Source organism: Astyanax mexicanus, chromosome 21, assembly GCF_023375975.1.
Source record: "Astyanax mexicanus isolate ESR-SI-001 chromosome 21, AstMex3_surface, whole genome shotgun sequence".
NCBI classification, from domain to species: Eukaryota; Metazoa; Chordata; class Actinopteri; order Characiformes; family Acestrorhamphidae; genus Astyanax; species Astyanax mexicanus.
Window position 1 is genome coordinate 41,611,470 of NC_064428.1, and position 27,739 is coordinate 41,639,208.

Consider the following 27,739-nt stretch of genomic DNA (forward strand, 5'->3'; position numbering starts at 1 on the left):
CCCTATTAATCTTAATAACTTTTATTTGTAAATATTTGGGTGTTTGCAACAGCCATTTCAGTTTGATATATCTAATAACTGATGAACACAGTAATATTTCAGGATTGAAATGTGCAATATGCATTAAACCAAAATTTGACCGGTGCAAAAGTATCATTGGAGAGTTGTTTTGATGAGCCCATGATGCCGCTCTTCAGAGGAGATTCAAATAGGAGAACAACTTGCAATTGGCCACCTTAAATACCTTTTCTCATGATTGGATACACCTGGCTATGAAGTACAAAGCTCAATGAGGTTACCAAACCAATTTGTTCTTCATTAAGTCAGTAAAAAGTAGTTAGGAGTATTCAAATCAATAAAATGATAAGGGTGCCCATACTTTTGCACCGGTCAAATTTTGGTTTAATGCATATTGCACATTTTCTGTTAGTACAATAAACCTCATTTCAATCCTGAAATATTACTGTGTCCATCAGTTATTAGATATATCAAACTGAAATGGCTGCTGCAAACACCCAAATATTTACAACTAAAAATGATAAAGATTAATAGGGGTGCCCAAACTTTTTCATATGACTGTAATAACAGGTAATGATAATTATAGGTAGTTAAAGAGATGGGAAAAATCAGATAATTACCTATTTTGGTCTGTAGATGAAACCAATACACTATTTATTATCTTCCCAAACCCACTGGTTTATTTGTGATTTGTGGTATATATCACTTTATATAGAGCTTATTGCATTTTCAGTGCTCGCGTACCAGCATCGTTATATTTACCCATATCAGAGCGTCATCTGAAACATGTTATAAAGTAGAACAGAGGTTTTGGAAAAGAACTATTTTAATGATCTGTAGGCGAGCCGTCAACCACGCACCTTGATTAAGAGCGTGTCAGTGTGTCTTCTCTATCGTAACAATGGGAAAATACAGCTTGCGCACTTAGAAACAAGCAAAAGTCATGCACTAATTATCTTAATTAATGATGGGTGTGGTTATTAAATTTTTGGGCATAACATGAAATAATAAACCAATCAGAGTGTCTCTTGCTCATCATTCTCTTTAAGAGTAGATCAGGTGAGCTCTGTCTTTGGTGGATTGCTATTGTAACGGTGCAGCTACCTGGACGTGTTCAACAAACTCTTCTCAGCAGAGGAAACTGAGCTGCTGGTTGACGCTGTGAAGGAGCTCCAGCAGCTCATTTACGGGAACAGCAATGTTATTTTATTTACTATTCTGTTTATTGTTGATGTAAAAGTTGGGTTTGTGCTGCTGTGTGTTCATGTGTGTGTAATAAGTGGAGTGTACGCTCGGCTCGGCACAGCGCCTGTGTTACTGAGATAGCGATGAGCGTCTGACTGCTGGCGTCTGTCTAGGTTGTATTCAGTCAGTGGAGCTCCTGTGTTTTCTATTACCAAGATAAACAAGATAAAACTCCAGAAATGTACCTGAACACACCTCATTTCCAGAACACCACGCCCATCAGTGTAGATATATTCAGAAGATCTGCTGCTGTTTAAACCAGACAGGAGGTTTAAAAGGAGTGAAAGACTCTTATTTTGATTTTACGTACCTGCGAGTCGGCTTATTTCTGCAGAGGTTGAACCTTCCAGACTCAGCTTATTAATCTCCTCCACAATCCGGCTGATCTCCGCCTCTGTCCGGATCACAGGTAAGAGCAGTGTTAATGTGGGCGAGCGAGAGAGTGAACGCTGGAGAAGAGAGAGAGCGATACTCACCTTCACCTCCACCATCCGCCGAACACTTCACCTCCTTCAGCGCCGCAGTCTTCTGCTTTAACTCCGCCTCCAGAGCCTTCAGCTGATCCTGCATCACTGACCCAGCAAATACAACAATCCGTTAAAATCAACTAAACACCAACGTTCTCCAACTAAACACCAACGTTCTCCAACTAGAATGTTAAGTTTGAGAACATTGGTGTTTACTTGGAGAATGATGGTGTTTAGTTGGAGAATGATGGTGTTTAGTTGGAGAATGATGGTGTTTAGTTGGAGAATGTTGGTGTTTAGTTGGAGAATGTTGGTGTTTAGTGAAGAATTATGGTGTTAAGTTGGAGAATGTTGGTGTTTAGTTGGAGAATGATGGTGTTTAGTTGGAGAATTATGGTGTTTAGTTGAAGAATGATGGTGATTAGTTGGAGAATTATGGTGTTTGGTTGGAGAATAATGGTGTTTAGTTGGAGAATGTTGGTGTTTAGTTGGAGAACGTTGGTGTTTAGTGAAGAATTATGGTGTTAAGTTGGAGAATGTTGGTGTTTAGTTGGAGAATGATGGTGTTTAGTTGCAGAATGATGGTGTTTAGTTGAAGAATGATGGTGTTTAGTTGGAGAATTATGGTGTTTAGTTGGAGAATGATGGTGTTTAGTTGAAGAATGATGGTGTTAAGTTGGAGAATTATGGTGTTTAGTTGAAGAATGATGGTGTTTAGTTGGAGAATGATGGTGTTTAGTTGGAGAATGATGGTGTTTAGTTGAAGAATGATGGTGATTAGTTGGAGAATGATGGTGTTTAGTTGGAGAATGTTGGTGTTTAGTTAGAGAATGTTTGGGGTTTAGTTGGAGAATGTTGGTGTTTAGTTGGAGAATGATGGTGTTTAGTTGGAAAATGATGGTGGTAAGTTGGAAAATGATGGTGGTAAGTTGGAGAATGTTGGTGTTTAGTTGGAGAATGATGGTGTTTAGTTGGAGAATGATGGTGTTTAGTTGGTGAATGCTGGTGTTTAGTTGTAGAACGTTGATGTTTATTTGGAAAATGATGGTGTTTAGTTGGAAAATGATGGTGTTTAGTTGGAGAATGATGGTGTTTAGTTGGAGAATGATGGTGTTTAGTTGGAAAATGATGGTGTTTAGTTGGAGAATGATGGTGTTTAGTTGGAGAATGATGATACCATCATTCTCCAACTAAACACTATCACTCCTCTCTGTACTTCTGCTGGAACTCACGTGAGATCTTGGACGTGTCGCTCTGCATGGTCATGTCCATCTCCAGCTTCTTCATGTTGATGTATTTCTTCATTATGATCATAACTGTGGAGAACAGAGTTAAAACCCTTCTATTATTCACTTAACATACCCTATACACAGTCATCTAGGAATTAAAATACCCTATACAGAGTAATTTAGGAATCAATATACTCTATAGAGTGTCATCTAGGAATTAACATACCCTATTAAGTTACCCTATACAGAGTCATCTAGGAATTAAAATACCCTATACAGCGTCATCTAGGAATTAACATACCCTATTAACATATCCTATACAGAGTCATCTAGGAATTAACCTACCCTATACAGAGTCATCTACGAATTAACCTACCCTATACAGAGTCATCTAGGAATTAACATACCCTATACAGCGTCATCTAGGAATTAACATACCCTATTAACATATCCTATACAGCGTCATCTAGGAATTAACCTACCCTATACAGAGTCATCTAGGAATTAACATACCCTATACAGCGTCATCTAGGAATTAACATACCCTATTAACATATCCTATACAGCGTCATCTAGGAATTAACATACCCTATTAACAAACCCTGTACAGTGCCATCTAGGAATTAACATACCCTATACAGAGTCATCTAGGAATTAACATACCCTATTAACCTACCCTATACAGAGTCATCTAGGAATTAACCTACCCTATACAGAGTCATCTAGGAATTAACATACCCTATACAGCGTCATCTAGGAATTAACATACCCTATTAACATATCCTATACAGAGTCATCTAGGAATTAACATACCCTATTAACAAACCCTGTACAGTGCCATCTAGGAATTAACATACCCTATACAGAGTCATCTAGGAATTAACATACCCTATTAACATACCCTATACAGAGTCATCTAGGAATTAACCTACCCTATACAGAGTCATCTAGGAATTAACATACCCTATTAACATATCCTATACAGAGTCATCTAGGAATTAACATACCCTATACAGAGTCATCTAGGAATTAACATACCCTATACAGCGTCATCTAGGAATTAACATACCCTATACAGAGTCATCTAGGAATTAACATACCCTATACAGAGTCATCTAGGAATTAACATACCCTATTAACATATCCTATACAGAGTCATCTAGGAATTAACATACCCTATTAACAAACCCTGTACAGTGCCATCTAGGAATTAACATACCCTATACAGAGTCATCTAGGAATTAACATACCCTATTAACATATCCTATACAGCGTCATCTAGGAATTAACATACCCTATACAGCGTCATCTAGGAATTAACATACCCTATACAGAGTCATCTAGGAATTAACATATCCTATACAGCGTCATCTAGGAATTAACATTCCCTATTAATATACCCTATACATTATATTTTGTCATCTTGTGATGAATTGCACTGTAATACACAATATGCTATTTTTATTATTATACGGTAAAGAGTGAAACAGTCACTGATATATAAAATATATATTTTTACGTACCTTCGTTAGCAGGACCTGAGGTACTTTCTCCGAGCTGCTTTAACAGACTGTCCAGCTGATTCTGGAGAGCTGGAGATAATAAACTACAGTCAGCAGGAGCTTCACTCTAAACTCTCTATACACAAATTTAACACTCAGTCGATACAACATTCGATCGATCGTTTCACATGATAAACCTGTTAAATCCTGAGTAAATAAAGAGAAACGGCGAGTGAAAGGTGAGACGTACCTGAGATCTGGACGGAGGCGGCCTGAGACGCATCTTTACAGGTGAGTCTCAACTGTCTGAGCTGCCTCTTCAGAGTGAACATTTCCTTCTCTACAGACAGACAGACAGACAGACAGACAGACAGACAGACAGAGAGACATCACAGAGCTTTAATTACTGCAGAAACCTCAGAAAGTAAAGATCTGAGGGTTCAGATGATCTCACCGATGCCTGTGGTGTTTTTGATTTTCTCCGCCAGCCTGAGATTACAGTTCTTCAGCTCCACCTCCACACCTGATAATCACATCATCACATCATCACATACAATCACACCTCCTCACAGCAATGCTCATTTACAGCCACAGTCTGGAAGTTTAGGAATTATTGTTTAATTGCACTGAGAATATTAAAGAGTTTAAACTATTAAAGTTTAATGCATTTACTGGAGTGAAGACTCTTTTCAGAGTGAATAAATCTGGTGATTTTATCCAGAATTAGCATCAGAACGGTTCTTCAGATAACCTGCAAATGTCATTATAGCCAAAAAATAAGATCCAGGGACCTGCCAGACCACTCTGTATTTTAAACTAATATATATATATATATATATATATATATATATGGCTTTTCACTGTTGCAGCAGAAACACATTCATGCTATTTACACAAAGCAATCCAGACTGTTCTCATACAGAGTTCCCCAATGGTGGAACAAACTACCTTCCACTACCAGATCAGGAGAATCTCTCACTATCTTTAATAAACTCCTGAAGACAGAGCTCTTCAAAGAGCACTTACTCTCCTAACACCTCTAACTAACTACCTTCCACTACCAGATCAGGAGAATCTCTCGCTATCTTTAATAAACTCCTGAAGACTGAGCTCTTCAAAGAGCACTTACTCTCTTAACACCTCTAACTAACTACCTTCTACTACCAGATCAGGAGAATCTCTCACTATCTTTAATAAACTCCTGAAGACAGAGCTCTTCAAAGAGCACTTACTCTCCTAACACCTCTAACTAACTACCTTCTACTACCAGATCAGGAGAATCTCTCGCTATCTTTAATAAACTCCTGAAGACTGAGCTCTTCAAAGATCACTTACTCTCCTAACACCTCTAACTAACTACCTTCTACTACCAGATCAGGAGAATCTCTCGCTATCTTTAATAAACTCCTGAAGACAGAGCTCTTCAAAGAGCTCTTACTCTCCTAACACCTCTAACTAACTAACTACTTCTAACCTCATTTCCTTCTTCCTCTCCTTCACTCCTCTATCCTATTATTCCCCTTTGTCCTCCTTTTATCCCTATCCAAAGATGTTTTACCTTTAAACTTATTTTACATTGTACTCAACTATTGTAAGTCGCTTTGGACAAAAGCGTCTGCCAAATGTAATGTAATGTAATGTAATGTAATTTATTATAATATTTTGATGTGTCTGCATTTTTTTTATTTAAAAGCTGAAATCTTATAAATTGCGGCTTTAAGTCGCTCAAAATATGAATTTCAGAAAAACTTGGTCAGTGTAAAGAACAAATCAGTTCAATACTTTGGTGATTTGAGGCTAAATACAAGACAAAAACAATATAATAATATATATTAGTGTATTTCATTTTGTACATTTTGTTCAGCAAAAATAGATTTAGTCTTTTTTGTTCATTTTTGTCCAGTTTTCTACTTTTTTCTGCACCTCACAATCAGAATTTCAGAAAAAATGAGAAAATGATGTAATACTGTTGTACTAGGTCTAAATAAACGTAATAAACTTGTACTAACTCTTTTTTCACTCTAAATTCTGATTGGAAGGGACAGAAACATACAGTAGAAAAACTTTTTATTTTTCCAAACTTTCCAAAAGTAAGCTGCATCATACCATTAGATGTTTGTTACATAATGCAAAAATGGAGAGAAGATCATTTTTTCAGTTCTGTTAGCGAACAGATCAGTTTCTTCTTCACTTAAAGTAAATTGAAAAAAATTAAAAAAATAAATTTTATACCCAATTTAACATGTTCAAATTTAGCCTGAAACAGTCAGAAAATTAAACTGATAAACGTAACACTGACTGATCTGTCTGTAGGTTAATAAAAACTAGCAGGAAATAATGATAAGCGTAACTTTAACTAACTTAAATTACAGAGTTTAGTTAGAGTTCAGTATCAGGAGATAAAGAATCGTGGTTATAATTAATCCCTTTACTGTAAATAAACAGTGGATTATTTTAATCTGAGATAAATAAATTAGTAAAGTGATTTACTCACCTTCACACAGCTGCCTGAACCTCTGAATTACACAGAAAACAAAAATCAGACATTAGATTTAATCCAGTTTATCCTCTATAACATCAGAGAGGAGGGGTGATATTACATAATCACACTCACCTCATCCGGGCTTCTCTCTATTCTATAACCCCACACTGAAAAACAATACATAACACAATTAAACGATCACAATACATAACACAATTAAACAATCACAATACATAACACAATTAAACAATCACAATATATAACACAATTAACAATTAAACAATCACAATACATATCACAATTAAACAATCACAATACATATCACAATTAAACAATCACAATACGTAACACAGTTAAACAATCACAATATATAACACAATTAAACAATCACAATACATAACACAATTAAACAATCACAATACATAACACAGTTAAACAATCACAATACATAACACAATTAAACAATCACAATACATAACACAATTAAACAATCACAATACATAACACAATTAAACACTCACAATACATAACACAATTAACAATCACAATACATAACACAGTTAACAATTAAACAATCACAATACATAACACAATTAAACAATTAAACAATCACAATACATAACACAATTAAACCATTAAACAATCACAATACATAACACAATTAAACAATCACAATACATAACACAATTAACAATTAAACAATCACAATACATAACACAATTAAACAATCACAATACATAACACAATTAAACGATCACAATACATATCACAATTAAACAATCACAATACATAACACAATTAAACAATCACAATACATAACACAATTAACAATTAAACAATCACAATACACAACACAATTAAACAATCACAATACATAACACAATTAAACAATTAAATAATCACAATACATAAAACAATTAACAATTAAACAATAACAATACATAACACAATTAACAATTACACAATCACAATACATAACACAATTAAACAATCACAATACATAACACAATTAAACAATCACAATACATAACACAATTAAACAATCACAATACATAACACAATTAAACAATTAAACAATCACAATACATAACACAATTAAACAATCACAATACATAACACAATTAAACAATCACAATAAATAACACAATTAAACAATCACAATACATAACAAAATTAAACAATCACAATACATAACACAATTAAACAATTAAACAATCACAATACACAACACAATTAAACAATTAAATAATCACAATACATAACACAATTAAACAATCACAATACATAACACAATTAAACAATCACAATACATAACACAATTAAACAATGAAACAATCACAATACATAACACAATTAAACAATCACAATACATAACACAATTAATACATAACACAATTAAACAATGAAACAATCACAATACATAACACAATTAAACAATCACAATACATAACACAATTAAACAATCACAATACATAACACAATTAAACAAGTAAACAATCACAATACATAACACAATTAAACAATCACAATACATAACACAATTAAACAATCACAATAAATAACACAATTAAACAATCACAATACATAACACAATTAAACAATCACAATACATATCACAATTAAACAATCACAATACATAACACAATTAAACAATCACAATACATAACACAATTAAACAATCACAATACATATCACAATTAACAAATAATATAACAACAAATAACACAATTAAACAATCACAATATAGCAAAACTCTCAATATATACACCAGAACAAAGCTCATAATAACATTAATATCCAGAATGAAGTTCTGATAACATTAATATCCAGAATGAAGTTCTACTGTAATAACATTCATATCCAGAATAAAATTTTACTATAATATCATTAATATCCAGTATGAACTGAGGTTCTACTGTAATAACAATATCCAGTATGAAGCTCTAACTACATTAGTATACAGAAAAAAAAGTTTTATTAACATAACTATCCAGAATGAAGCTCTACTGTAATAATTTTAATATCCAGTATGAAGCTCTACTGTAATAACATTAACATCTAGAATAAAGCTGTAATAACATTGATATTCAGATTTAATTTATAAAGATATAAATATCCAGTATGAAGCTCTAATAACACTGATATCCAGAATTTATAGTATACAGTTCTAACAGCGCTAATATACAGAAATAAGTTCTGTTTCACACTGGATATGAATGAATATTATATTATTATAAAACTTTATACTGGTTATTAATGTTATTAGAGCTTCATACTGGTTATTAATGGCAATTAAAAAAGACTTCATACTGGATATTGTACCTACGGTTCAGTTTGAGGTTCTGGACTCCTGTTCGATTTTTAAGTTTTATTCTGATCAGATATTACTCAGTAATAATCACTGTTCCGGTATGTATTAGTGCAGTATGTATTAGAGCAGTATGTATTAGTGTAGTATGTATTAGTGCAGTATGTATTAGTGCAGAATGTATTAGTACAGCATGTTTTAGTGCGGTATGTATTAGTGCAGTATGTATTAGTGCAGTATGTATTAGTGCGGTATATATTAGTGCAGTATGTATTAGTGCAGTATGTATTAGTGCAGCATGTTTTAGTGCGGTATGTATTAGTCCGGTATGTATTAGAGCAGTATGTATTAGTGCAGTATGTTTTAGTGCAGTATGTATTAGTGCAGTATGTATTAGTGCAGTATGTGTATTAGTGCAGTATGTATTAGTGCAGTATGTATTAGTGCAGTATGTGTATTAGTGCAGTATGTATTAGTGTGGTATGTATTAGTGCAGTATGTATTAGAGCAGCATGTTTTAGTGCAGTATATATTAGTGCAGTATGTATTAGTGCAGTATAAATTAGAGCAGTATGTATTAGTGCAGAATGTTTTAGTGCAGTATATATTAGTGCAGTATAAATTAGAGCAGTATGTATTAGTGCAGTATGTGTTTTAGTGCAGTATAAATTAGTGCAGTATGTATTAGTGCAGAATGTTTTAGTGCAGTATATATTAGTGCAGTATGTATTAGTGCAGAATGTTTTAGTGCAGTATGTATTAGTGCAAAATGTTTTAGTGCAGTATGTATTAGTGCAGAATGTTTTAGTGCAGTATGTATTAGTGCAGAATGTTTTAGTGCAGTATGTATTAGTGCAGAATGTTTTAGTGCAGTATGTATTAGTGTGGTATGTATTAGTGCAGAATGTTTTAGTGCAGTATGTATTAGTGTGGTATGTATTAGTGCAGTATGTATTAGTGCAGAATGTTTTAGTGCAGTATGTATTAGTGCAGTATGTATTAGTGCAGTATGTATTAGTGCAGTATGTATTAGTGTGGTATGTATTAGTGCAGAATGTTTTAGTGCAGTATGTATTAGTGCAGTATGTTTTAGTGCAGTATGTATTAGTGCGGTATGTATTAGTGCAGTATGTATTAGTGCAGTATGTGTATTAGTGCAGAATGTTTTAGTGCAGTATGTATTAGTTCAGCATGTTTTAGTGCAGTATGTATTAGTGCGGTATGTATTAGTGCAGTATGTATTAGTGCAGTATGTATTAGTGCAGTATGTATTAGTGCAGCATGTTTTAGTGCAGTATGTATTAGTGCGGTATGTATTAGTGCAGTATGTATTAGTGCGGTATGTATTAGTGCAGTATGTATTAGTGCGGTATGTATTAGTGCAGTATGTATTAGTGCAGTATGTATTAGTGTGGTATGTATTAGTGCGGTATGTATTAGTGCAGTATGTATTAGTGCGGTATGTATTAGTGCAGTATGTATTAGTGCAGTATGTATTAGTGTGGTATGTATTAGTGCAGTATGTATTAGAGCAGTATGTATTAGTGTGGTATGTATTAGTGCAGTATGTATTAGAGCAGTATGTATTAGTGCAGTATGTATTACTCTTACCGCCGGAGGAGCAGGTGAAGCAGGAGCTCAGGAAGCCGAGCAGGAGCAGCTGGATCCAGCCCATGGTTTCAGCTCTGAGGAACTCTACGGCCGGGTCCGGACCAGCGGGGGCTTTAGTACCCCGCCGCTCTCCTGCCCCCGGGGCGTTACGTAACCCCGCTGGGCCGTTACTCTGCACCGGGTGGAGTCATCCTCCACCTGTTTCACAACCGGCAGGATGACTTGCTCATCTTTAGGGTCATCTTCTCTCAGAACGACTCTTAAGGTGATGCTGCATAAACGTGGCGACGCCAGTAGCCTGAGACTGATCTCCTGATCGTTTCTTGACCGCAGGACCCATCTGTGTTTGCTAACTGGGTCATTCTGATCACACCCAGAACAGGGTTTGGCACAGGGGCTTAGTGGTTAGCATGTTCACCTCCTAGCGCTGGGGTCTTGGGTTCAAGTCCCTTTCTGGGTTGAGGGTTGTTCCGTTGAGGGGATACTAGGGACTATGTCACAAACTCACATAAAGGAGACAGAAGGAAATTGACTTTGGTTGTAGTAAAACATGATAAAAAGGGCTAACCTTTGTTGAATAGCTCACCTCTGCTCTCCTACAGCTTTCTGAGATCCAGTAATTTTGTGCTTTTTGCCCAGAACTCTGTACAACGAGCACTTCGGGGCATCCATTTGCCCCTGCAGATAAATCTCTTTTTACACCGTTATCCAGACTCAAAGTAGCTCCACACGTCATTGGTAGAATCTGGAGAGCCCTGATATTTAAAACAAGGCTTTAATAACTTAAAAAGTGCACAAGAAGCTCATTAAAAAACACTGTTTACATTCCCTAACCTTAGCTTCATCCGGGAACCGCCATCACTGTACTGATAATGACTTTACTTTACGGAGATGGGTTGTAAACAGTGTAAAAATTCATTTTTAATGAGCTTCTTGTGAAGTTTTTAAGTTATTAATGCCTCGTTTTAAATGTCAGGGCTCTCCGGATTCTACAAATGAGGCGTGCAGCTACTTTGAGCTGGATAACGGTGGAAAAAGCTATTTATTGGGGCAAAATATGCCCTGAAAGTTAGTACTCTTTATCATGTTTTACTACAACAAAAGTCAATTTCACACCGAAGTTCTCCTTAAATTTAGGCCTAAAGGTCTGCAGAACTACTGTGGACTGTGTTCAGAGACTAAGGTCAAACTCCATTTCTCCTTTGTACACTACCCCTTGTTTTTGAGGGTAACCCTTCCTCTCGGAACACAAAAGAATTGCCAAGTTCAACAAGAGTTGTCAAGTTCAGCAACCTAACTGCTGAATAACATTCCTTAATTCCTCTACGATGAAGAGCTAAACGTAGCTTTTATTTTTTAAATGCTGCAGCCTCTGCTGTCTGTTGCACCATTTAAGGTGGAACAGGAAAGTTAGTTAGCTCACTAGTTACTGACACAAACTACTGTTGATTAAAATAAGAAGAAAATAAGGCCATAAAACATTGAAACTAGACATTAAACTATGGTTATATGCTGGTTAACATAATTTCTAACAAGGAAAATATTCAAATTTGTGGGTTTCTTTGGTCTCTTGTGTTGCACCATCTTGCTGGTGATTCTCATAGTCCTCTGTTTGGAGTGTTCCTCTAAAAAACTGAGGGAAGGATCAAGTAGTCCTAAAACTTTCCCCTAACCTTAACCCACACTAACAAGAATTGGGAACAAAACAACAATTTAGTACCATATGTCCTAAAAACATTTGTAAACCAGGTTCAGATTAAAGATACAAGGGTTCAGTTTAATCCCTATCCAGATGGGATTAGTTTCTCAGGGGGTTCTGGGTAATTTTCTCTTTTATGTTTTTTTTATCCTCTGTGATTTTATTCCCGTCCAGAACGATCATGTAGGTGTTTTTCTCAGACGTCCTCTGAGAAAATTACAGGCTGAATTATCTACTGTTTTTCTCTGAACTCCGTGCTCCTCCGGTAATTTTAGTCCCGTCCGGAGGCACATCTCTGAGTTTCGTCTCCTCGTCTTTAATAAAACAGATATTTATCAACTGCTGCGCACCGTAATTACACTTTGGGCGCACCGTGGTTTCCACGGAGATCCGCTTTAAAAACACAACAGCGAGTGGAAATGGAGGAGCTACTGAACACCACAATGAGGTCATGTGACCGAGAAAAAAAGCCTAAAAACTCACTGATCCTCCTGTTTTTTCAATTGCAGTCCGGATGCCGGAGTTTTATCACTGAGTAGAACTGTGAAATGTTTTACACAGACAAACTCCTGAGAAAATAATATTCTTTACACAATGAAACTCCTCCCTATTTCTTTGAATGGTTTAATTCTATGGAATTAATATTATGGAATGTAGAGGGAAAAATATGCAAATCCCTCCCAGTTTTTTTTTATGGAATATTGTTTTTTTTATATATATATATATATATTTCAATCATTTTATCATGAGTTTGTTACCAAACTGGAGATCATCTGCTCTAAGATTTTTACTGCTTTCATACCAAATCATAGTTATAATCACCTGTTTGGAATCACATAATTATTTATTTAGTAGCTACAAATTGGCCTCATCCCACTGTAATGTTATCATATAAGGTATCAAAGGCCTGAAATGCAGGACTAGATGCACAGTATATACATTTTTGCATTTTCTCACACAGTCTCAACTTCAAAAATGCTTATATTTATGATTTTCTTTTAAATATTTTTAATCTTTTAGTTTGTTCCAGGTCTGCAACCTGTACCATACAGAACTGAGCATGAACCTGACCTGTTGCACAAGCATAACGGTCGTAATCTCTCTCCCACAGAACATCTGAAAAGGAGAACCCTGCGTCACGCCTAGAACCGATGTGGGAGATATAGAGGACTGTTGCAATGGGCTAATGACACGGCTAGAACACAATACAGGAACTGCTCACACTAACATTTACAAAGTTTTACTGTAGAGAATACAGGGCCCTATCGTACACCCTGTACAAGGTGCGTTGTGATGCTTATCGCTATCTTATACCTTGCCAACAGTGCATTTTCACTCCTTCCTCCTGTCTGGTTTAAACAGCAGCAGATCTTCTGAATATATCTACACTGATGGGCGTGGTGTTCTGGAAATGAGGTGTGTTCAGGTACATTTCTGGAGTTTTGCTTGTTTATCTTGGTAACAGAAAACACAGGAGCTCCACTGACTGAATACAACCTAGACAGACGCCAACAGTCAGACGTTCATCGCTATCTCGGTAACACAGGCGCCGTGCCGAGCCGAGCGTACACCCCCACTTATTACACACACATGAACACACAGCAGCACAAACTTTTACATCAACAATAAACAGAATAGTAAATAAAATAACATTGCTGTTCCCGTAAATGAGCTGCTGGAGCTCCTTCACAGCGTCAACCAGCAGCTCAGTTTCCTCTGCTGAGAAGAGTTTGTTGAACACATCCAGGTAGCTGCACCGTTACAATAGCAATCCACCAAAGTCAGAGCTCACCTGATCTACTCTTAAAGAGAATGGAAAGTGTTATACCTAAAACACACCTATGATTAATTAAGAGAATTAATGCGACTTTTGCTCATTTCGAGCCAAGCAAGTTCTACTTTTCCCGTTGTTAAATATACGTATGCAAAATGCAGGCGTAGTGTTTCAAAAAGTAGTCCCCAAAGAAAAATGTATTATGTCATATTTGCTGCTATTTTACCATTAAAATTACAATAAGCCCACAGCGCCACCGGCAGGACTGGTGACTAACAAAAACCATAATAACATCACTACCACACACATAATAATACAATACAGGTATATTTATTTATTGTAAATATATATTATACAAACAAATGCACAGTTGTATTACAAAGCAGACGAATAGCCCCTCCCACTTAATTTCCCATTGCATTGGGTTAATAGTGTTCGTCGTAGCCACACTGTATCGTGGATATATACTGCTATCTATACTACTGCACACTTCAACACACTCAAACACTCAATTATATTAATACTTGATACAAAATTGGGACACACTTTCTAACAGTGATCAAGAGCTAGTATACACTTTATATACTTTATTTACTTTTTATGTTATTTAAGTGATTTTTGTAGTTTTAAGATACTACCAGTGCTGATGCTGAATAAACCCACATCACCAACAGCAGGAAGGACAACGCATTTAAATTGAAGGATAAAGCAAATATTTGGCAACCAAAATTATTTGGCGGAAAATAAAAAGCGAAATAAAAGCACTTTCGGTGAGTAACGACATAATTAATAAAGAATAAACTCACAACCACATAGGTAAGAGCCTCCCATTGGATAATAATTACTGTATGGGTGATTAATGTGTTTCATCTGCAACAAGTTATTTAACCCTAACTGATGCAGGGAGTAGCTTCTCAGTTGTTAAACAACCATGCAGAAAGACTCATCCTGTGGTCGTGGAAAAGATGTTCATCAGTTTCAGAAGAGTCAACATATTTACAACATATCGAAACGTAACAAAATAACGAAATGCCGATGTATTACACAAGTGTTGCCTTGCAAAAAATTCTTAAGATAAATTAGATAAGTTTACAGAAATGATAGTAATGCTGAGAACAGAAATATACTGTATAAATTAAACATGCTAAACTCTTTATTTAGAAACTTAAATAAAACATTGTTCATTATAAATCACATATTATAATAAATTACCCTGTTTTTGTAAATAATTTGTTATGCAATATATAACTTATACTGGGGATGTAAAAGTTACACTTATTGAATAATTACCCATATACATAATGTATAATTTCAAGGCTTCGTTTTCACTAGCTTTTCTGTATGTTAATCTCCACAACATTACCATCATTACAGCCTGTGATTTTTGTGATGATCTTTTTTTGTTAACACTACATTGTAACATACATGACAATATGTAGAAATGACATTAATAGAATTTATTCAGCATCAATACTGCTTATTTGTTACACTATCATTTCACTAAATATATATTACTTCATGTTATTTATGTGTATTTTTCAAACTCATCTTATACTAGCTGTTGAACAATGTTAAAAAGTACATAACATTTTTCGGAAAAGATAAAAAAAAAAAGTCATTAATTACTCAATCATTACCGATAGAAAAAATATTTTCAAGGTAGGTAATGAAACAAGGTGATGGTAATGACAGGCTTTCATTTTTACCATAAGTACCAAAAGTTTTTAAACAAAAATTAAAGTTAAGGAAAGTTTAGGAACTGCTCAATTGTTAGCTTTCATCTGAGCAATGGTATTGAACTTGGTATTGATATTTAATATATATATGATATTAATACATTTTTTAAATAAATGAAAATTATATATATATGGTGCAAAACATTATATATTTAGTACCCATGCTATTACTTATGTAATTTTTTTTTAAAAGGTCACATTTGTACAAGGGTGGCACATTTGAACAGCTGTTGGACTGGAGTCTTCCTTTCCAGTATGAATCTTCCTGTGGATCTTACGGTTGGACAGCGTAGTGGATTGCTTCCCGCAGTAAATGCAGATGAATGTGTGTTATCCAGTATGAGTTCTGAAGTGCTTGTTTGACTTGGAAGGATTGACCAAGCACTGCTCTTGCTCGTGTGTTCGTACTGTGTTTTGCTGCAAAGTGCAAAGTGTAAAGTTTGGTTGAGGGGGGATTATGGGATTATGGTGTGGGGTGGAAGAACTTGACTGGGCTGCACAGAGTCCTGACCTCAACCTTACAAAACAGCTTTGGGATTAATTATTTTCTGGAAAAATGGTAAAAATCTTCCATAAACACACTCCTAAACCTTGTGGAAAGCCTTCCCAGATGAGTTGATTATGCTGTTATAGCTGTAAAGGTTGTATCAGTGTTGTGCTGAATTCAGCACCCCTGCCAGGAAAAGCACCCCCTCTTAAAGTGTAATTGTAAGTAAAGTTAAAGCGCTTTTATCAAGAAGACGGTATGTATGCGCTGCTTTAATGGCGGGGGTGCAGATTTCAGCACTGCTATGTTGCCAAATTCAGCACCCCCACCAGGAAAAGTGAATATCGTGTATATGTGTGTGTGTGTGTGTGTGTACATATATATATATATATATATATGTACACACACACACACACACACACACACATATACACGATTAAAAAACACGAAAGTGCCATTCCAGAAAAACGAGTATTTTAATCTTTGATTTAAAAATATCTAAAGTCAGGGCTTTTCTAACGTTTTCATTCAGTTACTTCTGTTTAAGAGCGGCATATAGGCAGGACTAACTACAGTAGCACATAAATGTGTTTAAACTGTTAATGTAGTATTGTGTAAAACACTTACACACATTCAGCTTCACCGCTGTTCAGAAGCTTAAATCGCGCTACGTTTAACCGGTAGCAATGCAGTTTCCGCCTTCTTTTGACAGATCTGTTAAGGTGATTGGCTGCAGTAAAAAATGATGGACAGCTTGGTCTGTCTGAGGATTGGCTTAATAAAAAGTGATTGACAACGAAAGTGTAGTATCTGATTGGCTGCAGTCGAAAATGATTGACACATGCTCCGCCCTTTAGCCACGCCCACTGGGGCGCCGGTCTGCAGCATTACATAGATGGGAAAAGCACCACCACGAAGACAAGACTAATTATCATCATTTCTTAGGAGTCAGCGTAGCTTCAGTATCTTGGGTATTTACATTTTCTAAAAAAAAAAAAAAAAGTAAATCCAAGAAGAGGGGGTGCTTTTCCTGGCGGGGGTGCTGAATTCGGCACCGGAACACCGGATATCATGTTAAACCCTTGGTCACTAAAGTTCGTAAGCGCAAGAAAGCAGGCAAGTGAATACTTTTGGCAAAATGGTGTTGTTTTAAGTGGTGCTATAGTAATAGCGATAAATTAAATTATTTATTATACATTAAAAATTAATTCAAAGCATTAGAGTTATTGTTGAGCGTGTTCTTTTTTCTGGTGTGCTTTCAAGTTATCCAGTCTCATAAAGCTGATGCCGCAGGGAGCGCAGGAGTACGGCCGCTCTCCGGTATGAATCCTCACGTGGATCTTAAGGTTGGATAGCGTGGTGGATTTCTTCCCGCAGTAAGTGCAGCTGAACGGACGCTCTCCGGTATGAGTTCTGACGTGCTCGTTCAGCTTGGAGGGGTTTACGAAGCTCTTCTCGCAGTGGGGGCACTTGTGGGGTTTCTTGCCCGTGTGTTCGTACATGTGGTAGGAGCGGCGTTTGGCAGTGGTGAAGTTCTTTCCGCAAATGTTGCAGGTGATGGGCTTCTCTCCGGTATGAGTTCTCTGGTGATCTCTCAGGTCAGAGAGGCGTACGAAGCTCCTGTTGCACAGGGTGCACTTATGGGGCTTCCTTCCAGTATGAATAAACATGTGTCTGGTGAGAGCGTCGCCGGTGGTGAAGCGCTTGCCGCACTCGGTGCAGGAAAACGGCTTTTCTCCGGTATGATTCATCAGGTGCGTTCTGTATTGTCGCGGAGTTGCGTAACTTTTCCCACACTCGAGGCAAGAATACGGCTTTTCTCCGGTATGAACCATCATGTGCAGTTTTAACTGTCTCGCCGTGACGAAAGCCTTGCCGCACTCCGTGCAGATGAAGGGCTTTTCTCCAGTATGAATCATCATGTGAGTTTTAAGGTGGCTCGACTTTGAAAACCCAGTCCCGCATTCGACGCAGGTGAACAGCTTTTCTCCGGTATGAATCATCATGTGGGCTTCGAGTTCGTTCAATGTAGCAAAAGCACTTCTGCAGTGAGTACAGGTGAAAGGCTTGTCTCCGGTATGAACTACCTGGTGGTTTCTGAGGAGGCTGGGTTTTAAGAAGCTTTTTCCACAGTGCAGGCAGGTGTACGGCTTTTCTCCGGTATGAACTGTTTCGTGGCGTTTTAAATCCGTCAGCTGTTTGAAGCTCCAGTCACAGTAAGAGCACTGATGTGGTTTTTTGATTCCGTCATGTATCTCCATGTGAGATTTCAGAGATCTCACCGAGGTGAACGTCTTCCCACACTCGGAGCAGATGAAAAGGCCTTCTCCGGTATGAATTGTCTGGTGGTCGCTCAGGTCGAAGGGCGCACTGAAGCTGTCCCCATCCTGCTCGGGTTCCTGTTCAACATATTCTTCCTGAAACAGGTTTACCTCGGGTTTCTGCTCCTGTTTGATGGGTCCAGATGGTAATAACTCTATAATAACAATAAAAAAGATACATAAATAAGTGTATTAATAAATATATAAACAACAAGAAGTTTATAAACAAATTATAAACATAACAGTTTCAACGTAAATTTAAAAATTAGGTATTTTAGGAGAATTAATCAGAAAACGATGTGAACAGTGAACAGATTTAATGTAGAGTATCTAATATTTGTTTCTATATTTTGTAAAAAAAAATGCAGAGTAACTGCACAGCTTAACCCATTCCCAGGTGGCTGCTAGGGTATGATTAGGTGGTTGCTTTGCTGTTGCTTAGCAACTCCATAGCAACTGTTTAGCAGTTGCTTTTGTATTCTCAGTGGTTGCTACTGGGTTGCTAAACATTTGCCTTAGTATTCGCAATAGTTGCTAAGAGATTACTAGGCAGTTGCTACGTCCCAAGAGGTTGATTTGCTGTTGCTAAGCAGTTGCTACGGTATTACCGGTGGATGCTGTGGGATTGCTAGGCAGTTGATAAGCAGTTTCTATCTGGTAAAGTGGTTGCTACAGTATGCCCCAGGTGGTTGATTTGCTCTTGCTAAACAGTTGCTATGGTATTACCGGTGGATGCTGTGGAATTGCTAGAAAGGTGGTTTATAGTGTCAACACTGACCTTCCTCCTCGTCCTCAGTATCTTCCTCCTCCTCTTCCTCTTGCTCCTCCTCCTCCACGTATTCGATCTTCACTCCAGACGCCTCCATCACGCTGAACTCCTCACACTCCTCCTTAACTCCAGACATCTCCAGATCTCCTCTAAAACAAAGTCAGGAAATCTCTCAAACCAAAACTGTCCAACACCGAAACTCATTAACAGATTAATCTTTAGTCCTGCTCTGATGGTTTTTGTAAACATCAGGATTAAATTTTTATATATGATAATTCTGGATGAAATTAGTTTTAGTCAGTACAGTATAATTCCAATATCGACATGCAGAGTTGGTGTACATAATCACAGACCAACAGAGCTGGGCAATATGGCAATATATTATATAACAGTATTTAAAGATAATCTTATAATACAAAGTATTTATCATGTTTTGACTTGCAGACAAATTAACCAGCAGCGACAGATTCTTGCAAACATCCAAATAAAATATGCACAGTGACTTATATAACATTTTTGCTGCACATCATTCAATTTAATAGCATTTTTGTGCTCTCTGTAATGAAATGTACAGTTGGGTCAGTATTCTTTAAGCACTAATCATATCCACAATATTGCTGATATGATATGAAAACTTATTCAATACAATATCTATAAATAACCCATCTCTAGTATTTGGCTTTATATTTTACTGTAAATTGTGGCATTAGTAGTGCTAATGAGCAGGGATGCACTGAATATTTGTCAACCAAATCTACCTCGCCCAAAATTGTAAAGCTCAAGATTGTAAAAGCAAAAGCCCCAAACATTTAAAGTCTTTGAAAGAATGTTGATTCAAAGGCAGCTTGTTTTTTCTTACATTACCAGCATTAAATATGTAATAAACTGTAATTTAATGTGTATACAATGTTCTTTGCTATGTGTGGACTGTATAAAAGCCCCATTCAAATATTTTAAATGAACGTTGATTCAATGTCACAACTGTTTTTGCGTTTATAAAAGGTTGCTTAAATGTTTATATTTACATAATCAGCATTAAAATGTGTAATGCAACTGTGCCGTAACGTTTACACAATGTTCTTTGCTATGTGGGGACTAAATAAAAGCCCCAACTTCCAAGTCTTTAAACGAACGTTTACACAATGTTCTTTGCTATGTGAGAAGTGTATGCAATAATTGTAAAAAATCTTTCAAATCTTTTAAATGAACGTTGATTCAGTGTCACAGTAACCAATTCCAATAAAACGATGTTAGCTATTTTTTCCCATCCTCACAATCGTTAAAATCCAACAAATTAACGTTTATTAAATGTTTGGTGTTATCAGAGGAGTGTTATGAGTGAAGGGAGAGTTGGGTTTACAGAGATTTATATACGCTAGGAGGTTTACTAGCAAAATATATGGTGGTCACCACAAACTCACTGTCCATCTCAGGCCCACCAGGAGGTCCAGAAGGTCTTAATCTGGCTCTGATTTATGCAGATAAGGGCACTAATACATTCTGTTTGACAGGAGAACATCTGCGGAACGTTTGTTACCTCAGTTATCTGGATAATTCCTCTGAATAACAGAGAAATCCTACTGTTTCAAACATCCCCCCCCCTGCTCTACCAGCCAGACAGCCAGCTAACTACCACAGCAGCTGTAGTTTATTAGCTATTTAGCTTAGCAGGGTGGCTAATACAATAAGCTAACCTGAGGGAAAAAGTAGGAAATTAGCCGCAGAGCTAACATTCTAATCGCAGATCTGAGGTAAATGTGGACCTGAACTATAATAAAATACACGATTCGTGAAGAATAAACCGCGGGAAAGTGAATATATGTCAGTGTGAAATGCGGTAAAAACAGTTAGCTACCGAGTTAGCGAGCTGCAGCTGCTCCGGCTAGCGGTGAGTCGCGTGTGAGTGAGTCGATTCACTGAATCGGCTCTTTGATTCAGGTTTTTCATTACACAGTATGGAGAACTGAAGAGTCGATTCTTTAAAACCAATCCAAACTGCAGAGAACGTTGAATAAACGTTACATTACTGTTGTATTACACCCTTTTACTGTTGCTAACGAAAAAAAGAAACATTTAAACAACATTTGTTTAACTTACTAATTTAATTTACCTACATTCCTGTTAAAATCTGACATTGAATCACGTTTGTTTAAAGGATTTGATGGGTTATTGGTGCAAAGAACATTGAATAAATCATGTTTTATGTTAATGATGGAAATCCAACCTTTAAACTAACTTAAAACAACATGTATTTAATGCTGCCTCATAGGAATCAGATACTTTTGAGATTTTATCAGTTCAAAAGCTATATGAATGGAATTCAAACATGATATGCTGTACAAATTTAATGTAAATAAAGTTTAAAACAAACCAAATCAATATTGAATCAACTTTAACTTTACAGGAGACATTATGTGAAACAAAATGCGTGGCCACAACTTATTAAAGCATGGCAACGAGATAATTAAGTCATGGGGGTGACTTATTAAGGTATGGGAACAAGATAATTAAGTGGAATAGGATAATTTCATTCTTACAACAGAGATTAACAATGACTCAACACTTTAGACAATAGAAAATAAACTTGGAGTTCTGCTAACTGGGATTACCAATTGACAACAGTCGATGAATAAAGCAACATAGCATCAATATTCATAAATATATAATTATTGATAATGACACAAGTATTAGTACAGAGTATTTTTTAAGAGAAAGAAATAAAAAAAAAATTTATTCATTTTTTTAATCAGATTTTTTTTTTTCAAACTTCACATTTTAAAAAGGGAACAGTGGAAATGTTACTGACATCAGTAAAGTAAAACATTACATTCTTTTTGAAATCTGAAGAAAAGATCTGATTCTGTAAAATTCAGGCTTTAGGCTCTGTTGTGAAGAGAATTAATAAAAAATCAAATAAATTAAAAAAGTGCTTTTAAAACATTTTAGACAGATCAACAGGAAACACAGTGGAGTGAAATTCATTTCAAAGACAAAACCAAACATTAAAAGCAAACTGTTATAATTAACATAATAAGTTAATAATTTCAACAACACTGGCATCAATTCATAAATACCTTGTACATTTAAGAAATGTATTTAAATAAAATATATAAAAAAAACAGATCAACAATGGCTAAACATTGTTTGTTGAATTCTAATCATACCCTGGTATTAACTTTATACCAGTCTAATCTATAACTCAGTGCTTTAGATAGTGCTGTTCAGTCTAATTTCACTAATTTCTTCAAGTCCTGTATGTATTTTCTACTATTGTACATTTATTAAGCTAATTATTGTTTTGTATCTACTTTCCTTTCATTATTTGTACATTTAACTGGAAGTGAATTCTAAAGTTCCGCTATTAAGATTCTATTTTTCTTTAATACATACTGTATTAAACTGCTACAAAGAGCAACTTCACCAATTTTTCTAAATTCTCTAAATAATTCAGAATTTCAGATGAACTAATTCTGAGAAGGGTTTGAGATAATAAACTTGTTCAAAGTAGCAGGTTTGAGATGATGAACTCATTCAGAGTGGAGATTTGAGATGAACAAATTTAATAGAAAATGATGATGATGGTAAAATAGTGCAGAATCTGATCAAATTCAATTTTCTTTAGGACTACTTTTTGCCAATTTAATGATATGCAAAATCTTCTCAGAACTCTGGTTAAACAGTGTGTCAGTCATTAGGCAGTGTATTCATTACCATTTGGTGTAATAACTTTGTGTGGGCGGGGCTTAGAGATTTAGAGCTTTGTATGTCTTTTTCCATTCCCCACCACTCTACACTATTCTGATTGGGAATTAACTTCTTTAAAACAAACTGTTTCCACACCAAACCCACCAAACCGACTGTAATTGACTCATTTGTTGGTGTGAAGAACCGGTATGAATTCTAGAAGAATGTGGTTAGACTGGGAACACCAGTGGGTTCTGTTCCATTTCGTGCCTCTTGTGGTGGGCTCTGAGGTTGGACGCTTGGGCGAAGCTCTTGCCGCACTGAAAGCAGTGGTATGGTTTCTCTCCGGTATGTTGTCTCTCATGGGTCCGGAGCCCGGTTAAGTCTGAGAACTGTTTCCCGCAGGTGGAGCAGCTGTACGGCTTTTCTCCGGTATGAATTCTCTGGTGAGTTCTAAAGGACGCTGACTGGGAGAACTGCTTGCCGCAGGAGTTACACTGGTACGGCTTCTCACCAGTATGAATTCGTATGTGCTCTTTCAGGCGGTCGGACCGGGTAAAGGTCTGGTCGCAGAAGAAGCACTGGTACGGCCTCTCCCCGGTATGAACTCTCCGGTGAATGATGAGCGTGGCTCTCGTGGCGAACTGTTTCGGGCAGAAGGAGCACTGGTAAGGCTTGGGGATGGAACTGGGCTCTTCGGTATGTTCCTTCTGGTGGTTTTGGAGGCCGTAGAGGAAGGCGAAAGAGGCGCTGCACTGGGAGCACCGGTACGGTCCTTCGCTGGTGTGGATCTTCTCGTGGCTTTTGCAGTGGGACAGGTCGGTGAAGGTTTTGCCGCAGTGGATGCACGGGTACAGCTTGTCCTTGACAGGGATCTGGAGCTGGAGGACCTTTTCTGGAGACGTGGTTGGAGTTGGAGGACCGTCACCGGTGCACTCGTGGGTACTCAGGTGTATTCGGAGCATGGACGGCGAGGGGAACCGCTTCCCGCACCAGAAACAAGAACACATGTCCGTATCCATCAAATCCATGTTTAAGTGCTCATCTGGAACGAAGTTTGGCGGCGGTCTTCTCAGTACAATCATTGGTCCTGTTCCTGTATCGTAGGCACCGACGTCAGGTACAGGCGGTCCACCGCTCTTCACCATGCCTGCCTGAACCGCCACATCTGCAACTTGCATAAAAACAAAAAAAAAAACAGTTTTAAACAAATTAGCATATTATCATATTATATATGCACAAATACACTGAATTGTAAAAGTATTGGGACAGGTGCTTTTTCTTGGGGTAACTGTCTCTACTGTCCAGAAAAGACAAAACAGCAAATGTAAACAACGTTATTCCAGAAAACTATGCAATGACGTTGCTAGGTTGCTAGGTTAGTGGGTGCTATGGCGTTGCTAGGTTAGTGGGTGTTATGTTGTTGCTAGGTTCTTGAAAGGTGACCGATATGGTACCTCCATGATGTTTCCATTATGTTGCTTAGTGGTTTCTAAGGTGTTCCTAGGCGGTTGCCCGACAGTTGCTAAGGTATCCCAGTTGGTTGCTATAGTTTGTGGTTACATCAAGCTACGAGTTTACATTTAGCTACACTATATGGCCAAAAGTATTGAGGCACCTGCTGATTCATTGTTTTTTCTGAAATCAAAGGTATTAAAAAGAGTTTAAGACTTCCTACTAGATTGTGGAGCATTGCTGTGAGGATTTGATTGCATTACAGTAGAAACATTAGAAAACTGTAAATAACAATTCTCAACATTTTATCAGATCCACACTGTAATTACAGACTCTACAACGCTCACCTGAAGACTCAAGATAACCGTCCACTTTCTCCTCCACCTCCTGCTTCACAATCCCGTCGTCCACCGCTAGCGTCTCCTTACAGTCCACCAGCCGGACCAAACACGTCTTCACCTCGTCCTGCTCTCCATCGCTACAGTCAGCAGAAACCAGCTCGGACTTTACCCCGGAGTGCTGCAGCCCGCCCGGGTCCCCGCCGCTGAGCTCCGAGTCCAGAGAGTCTTCAGAACGTGGGTTACCGTGGCCCTGCAGAGACAGACTGGTGGATGGCTGTGGAGCGTCCTCAGTAATGAGTCCTGAAATGTCCTGAGCTTCTGGTTGGGTGTAGCACTGCAGAGACAGCGAGGAGGCATCCGGCGACGGGGTCTTCAGACCTGTAGCATACGCACAGTACGATGGTTCCACTGATTCGTTCTTTAAACCGCAAGGAACGTTGAGTCCATCTGGTCTCTTCTGGGTTCTGGAGTTCGGTTCAGTCTTTAGAAGTGGAGGTAGATAAGGAACATCCTCCAGCTTCTGGTCTCCAGTACGGCCAATCCGACACTGCTTTAACTGTACATAAAACATATTGAGAAATGTCTACAGATGTATGTACTTTGCTTTCATCAAATGTAAACTTTGATCGTACTTTTTAAAAAGTACAATACAGTGTATTTAAATAAATAGAATTACATTAGTTTATTGTAATTCAATATACTTCTAAAATACTTATTTCCAAATATACTTTTCTACATTTTTAGCAAAGTGTTAAAAACAATGTTACAGTAGTTCACTTAAAGTACAATGTATCATGTAACATTTTAGAAAGTAAATTAAATTACTACATTGGTAAAATGTTTTTAAATATATATTTAGGTATTACATTAATATAACAGTTCAAATGTATTTCAATGCTCTGTAATCCTTAGTGTAAAGAAGTGTATTAAAGTATACTAAGCATTATTATGCTACAGTGCACTAAAGTGTTTATGTAGCCACATTATTAACCAGTATATTTAAAGAGCGCTAAAATAGAACAACTTTATTTGTACTTATTATACTTTAATTAAATCAAAATAGTAAACAATTATTACTTAAATTGTGCTAAGTGTTCTTAACTGTACTAAAATGGAACTATTTTAAACATACTTAAGTAACATTTAAACATTTAAACTACTTCATGTATGTAACCCTATATTTAAAATATGCTTACAGTAAAATTATAATATATTTAATAACGACTATTACAACTGTATCACTATTTATTATTATTATTATTATTCACCAGATATATTAGAATTACATGTTCCTTACAAATTTGGCTAAAAAAAAAAAAACATTGTTTCATTGTTACAACAAAGAAAAAAATCAAACACACATTTCCTTTCTTTTGGTGCTACGTTTAGAACTACAAAGTGCTACAAAGTGGTTTTGAGGTACTGTAGAATCATAAATCCCAGTTTGTTTGTTTTTTTGAATATTCTATATAAAAATACTTTATTATAGAAAAGTTTTTTATATATATATATATATTGTGATGACTGACCTGAGCTCCTCCCCCTTCCTGTAGTCTGAGCTTGGCCTCCAGAAGCGCCACCTCCTCCCTCAGACCCCTGATCTCCACCTGCAGGTCCTCCAGCTGCAGGATGTCCTGCAGGGTCAGCTCGGTGCTGGTGGACCGGCTGCAGGTGCTGCGGGTCCGGGTGCGGGTTCGGGTCGGGGGGTGGAGGTTCGGTTCCGGGTGGAGGTGAGGGTGAGGGTGGAGGAGGGACATGCTGCTGCTGCTGGAGACACAACTACAATAATAATAACAATAGAGGATGAGAACCTTAGAGATTCAATGAACCGAACCGAACCGAACCGAATCCAGCTGAACCGAACCGAGTCCGGGTGCAGCAGCTGTAGATTCCCCGGGTTCAGAGTGAGCAGATCCCTGAGCTCCAGTGAAGATGCACCTCACACACACATTCACCATTAAACCGCACAGCGCACCACTGCGCCTGCGCGCCACCCGCCTCTGACGTAGCCATGACGTATAACAACAACACTTCAAAAAATATAACATAAAAATCTATAATATTAAACATTAAAACAAATTTACTGATTTTAAGATTTTATAAAAAAAACGAATAATAATAATAATAAAATATTTTTGTTTGTGTTAATTTATTTTTTATTCATTAACATTTTAATCAGTAATCGATCTCTTAAAAAAATTGTATCAAAAACGTATAAAATCGCATCACTTTAAATAACAAATAATAAAAAATAAATAAGTAAGTAAGTAAATGAATGAAAAAAAATAAATAAATAAGCTGTCCATACAATGTACATTGTATGTTTTTAATATAAACATATTTATTAATCTACTTAAATATATATTAAGTATATTATATAAATACATTTTAACAGAAAACAGTATTAATAAGAAGAACAATAGTCATCAGTACACCTAAATTCATTGAAATAATAATTACCAAATCAAATCAAATTTATTTATATAGTGCGTTTTGCAGAACAAAGAATCCGAGAATTAGACAAAAACAAAGACAATCAGACAAAGATTATGTGAATTATATTAATTAGGCTATTATCTTAATATGCCTAATAATAGTTATAAAGATTATT

At 36.6% G+C, this 27,739-nt stretch overlaps 3 protein-coding genes across 50 annotated transcripts in view; all 3 read right to left on the bottom strand.

The window, feature by feature from the left end:
* Nucleotides 1-10,959, bottom strand: part of LOC103036139 (putative leucine-rich repeat-containing protein DDB_G0290503) — a 73,113-nt gene extending 62,154 nt beyond the window's left edge. For all 45 annotated transcript variants that reach the window (XM_049469306.1, XM_049469307.1, XM_049469308.1 and 42 more), the window contains exons 1-9: nucleotides 10,863-10,959; nucleotides 7,076-7,110; nucleotides 6,956-6,977; nucleotides 4,916-4,984; nucleotides 4,712-4,801; nucleotides 4,483-4,551; nucleotides 2,963-3,046; nucleotides 1,740-1,835; nucleotides 1,574-1,657 (exon numbers count right to left, since the gene is read on the bottom strand). In XM_049469306.1, coding sequence (XP_049325263.1) covers nucleotides 1,574-1,657; nucleotides 1,740-1,835; nucleotides 2,963-3,046; nucleotides 4,483-4,551; nucleotides 4,712-4,801; nucleotides 4,916-4,984; nucleotides 6,956-6,977; nucleotides 7,076-7,110; nucleotides 10,863-10,926 — 613 coding nt within the window. In that variant the 5' untranslated portion in view covers nucleotides 10,927-10,959. The remainder of the gene's footprint in view (nucleotides 1-1,573; nucleotides 1,658-1,739; nucleotides 1,836-2,962; nucleotides 3,047-4,482; nucleotides 4,552-4,711; nucleotides 4,802-4,915; nucleotides 4,985-6,955; nucleotides 6,978-7,075; nucleotides 7,111-10,862) is intronic.
* Nucleotides 10,960-14,649: 3,690 nt separating this feature from the next.
* Nucleotides 14,650-21,560, bottom strand: LOC107197104 (gastrula zinc finger protein XlCGF57.1). The gene is made up of 3 exons (XM_015602640.3): nucleotides 21,504-21,560; nucleotides 19,658-19,797; nucleotides 14,650-19,034 (listed from the first exon to the last, which is right to left on the bottom strand). Exons 2-3 carry the CDS (start codon nucleotides 19,782-19,784, stop codon nucleotides 17,782-17,784), a joined length of 1,380 nt encoding a protein of 459 aa, XP_015458126.3. The 5' UTR covers nucleotides 19,785-19,797; nucleotides 21,504-21,560; the 3' UTR covers nucleotides 14,650-17,781.
* An 810-nt stretch (nucleotides 21,561-22,370) lies between these two features.
* Nucleotides 22,371-27,113, bottom strand: LOC125785572 (zinc finger protein 70-like). Of its 4 annotated transcripts, none has more exons than XM_049469350.1 (3): nucleotides 26,658-27,113; nucleotides 25,135-25,675; nucleotides 22,371-24,506 (listed from the first exon to the last, which is right to left on the bottom strand). In XM_049469350.1, the coding sequence occupies exons 1-3, from the start codon at nucleotides 26,883-26,885 to the stop codon at nucleotides 23,563-23,565; spliced, it is 1,713 nt and encodes a 570-aa protein (XP_049325307.1). In that variant the 5' UTR covers nucleotides 26,886-27,113; the 3' UTR covers nucleotides 22,371-23,562. The 4 variants fall into 4 exon arrangements, with proteins under 4 accessions (XP_049325307.1, XP_049325306.1, XP_049325305.1 ...); XM_049469349.1 differs by having other exon boundaries at nucleotides 25,135-25,678; XM_049469348.1 differs by having other exon boundaries at nucleotides 22,371-24,500; nucleotides 25,135-25,684.
* Nucleotides 27,114-27,739: the final 626 nt, after the last annotated feature.

Coding starts and splice junctions, on each gene's coding strand:
- LOC107197104 (XM_015602640.3), bottom strand. CDS start 19,784: ATGTCTGGAGTTAAGGAGGAGTGTGAGGAGTTCAGCGTGATGGAGGCG. Junction 19,035..19,657: donor TACTGAGGACGAGGAGGAAG/GTCAGTGTTGAC, acceptor TTGTTATTATAG/AGTTATTACCATCTGGACCC.
- LOC125785572 (XM_049469347.1), bottom strand. CDS start 26,885: ATGTCCCTCCTCCACCCTCACCCTCACCTCCACCCGGAACCGAACCTC. Junction 25,685..26,657: donor AGGAAGGGGGAGGAGCTCAG/GTCAGTCATCAC, acceptor TTTTATGTACAG/TTAAAGCAGTGTCGGATTGG. Junction 24,507..25,134: donor CGGTTATCTTGAGTCTTCAG/GTGAGCGTTGTA, acceptor TTTTTATGCAAG/TTGCAGATGTGGCGGTTCAG.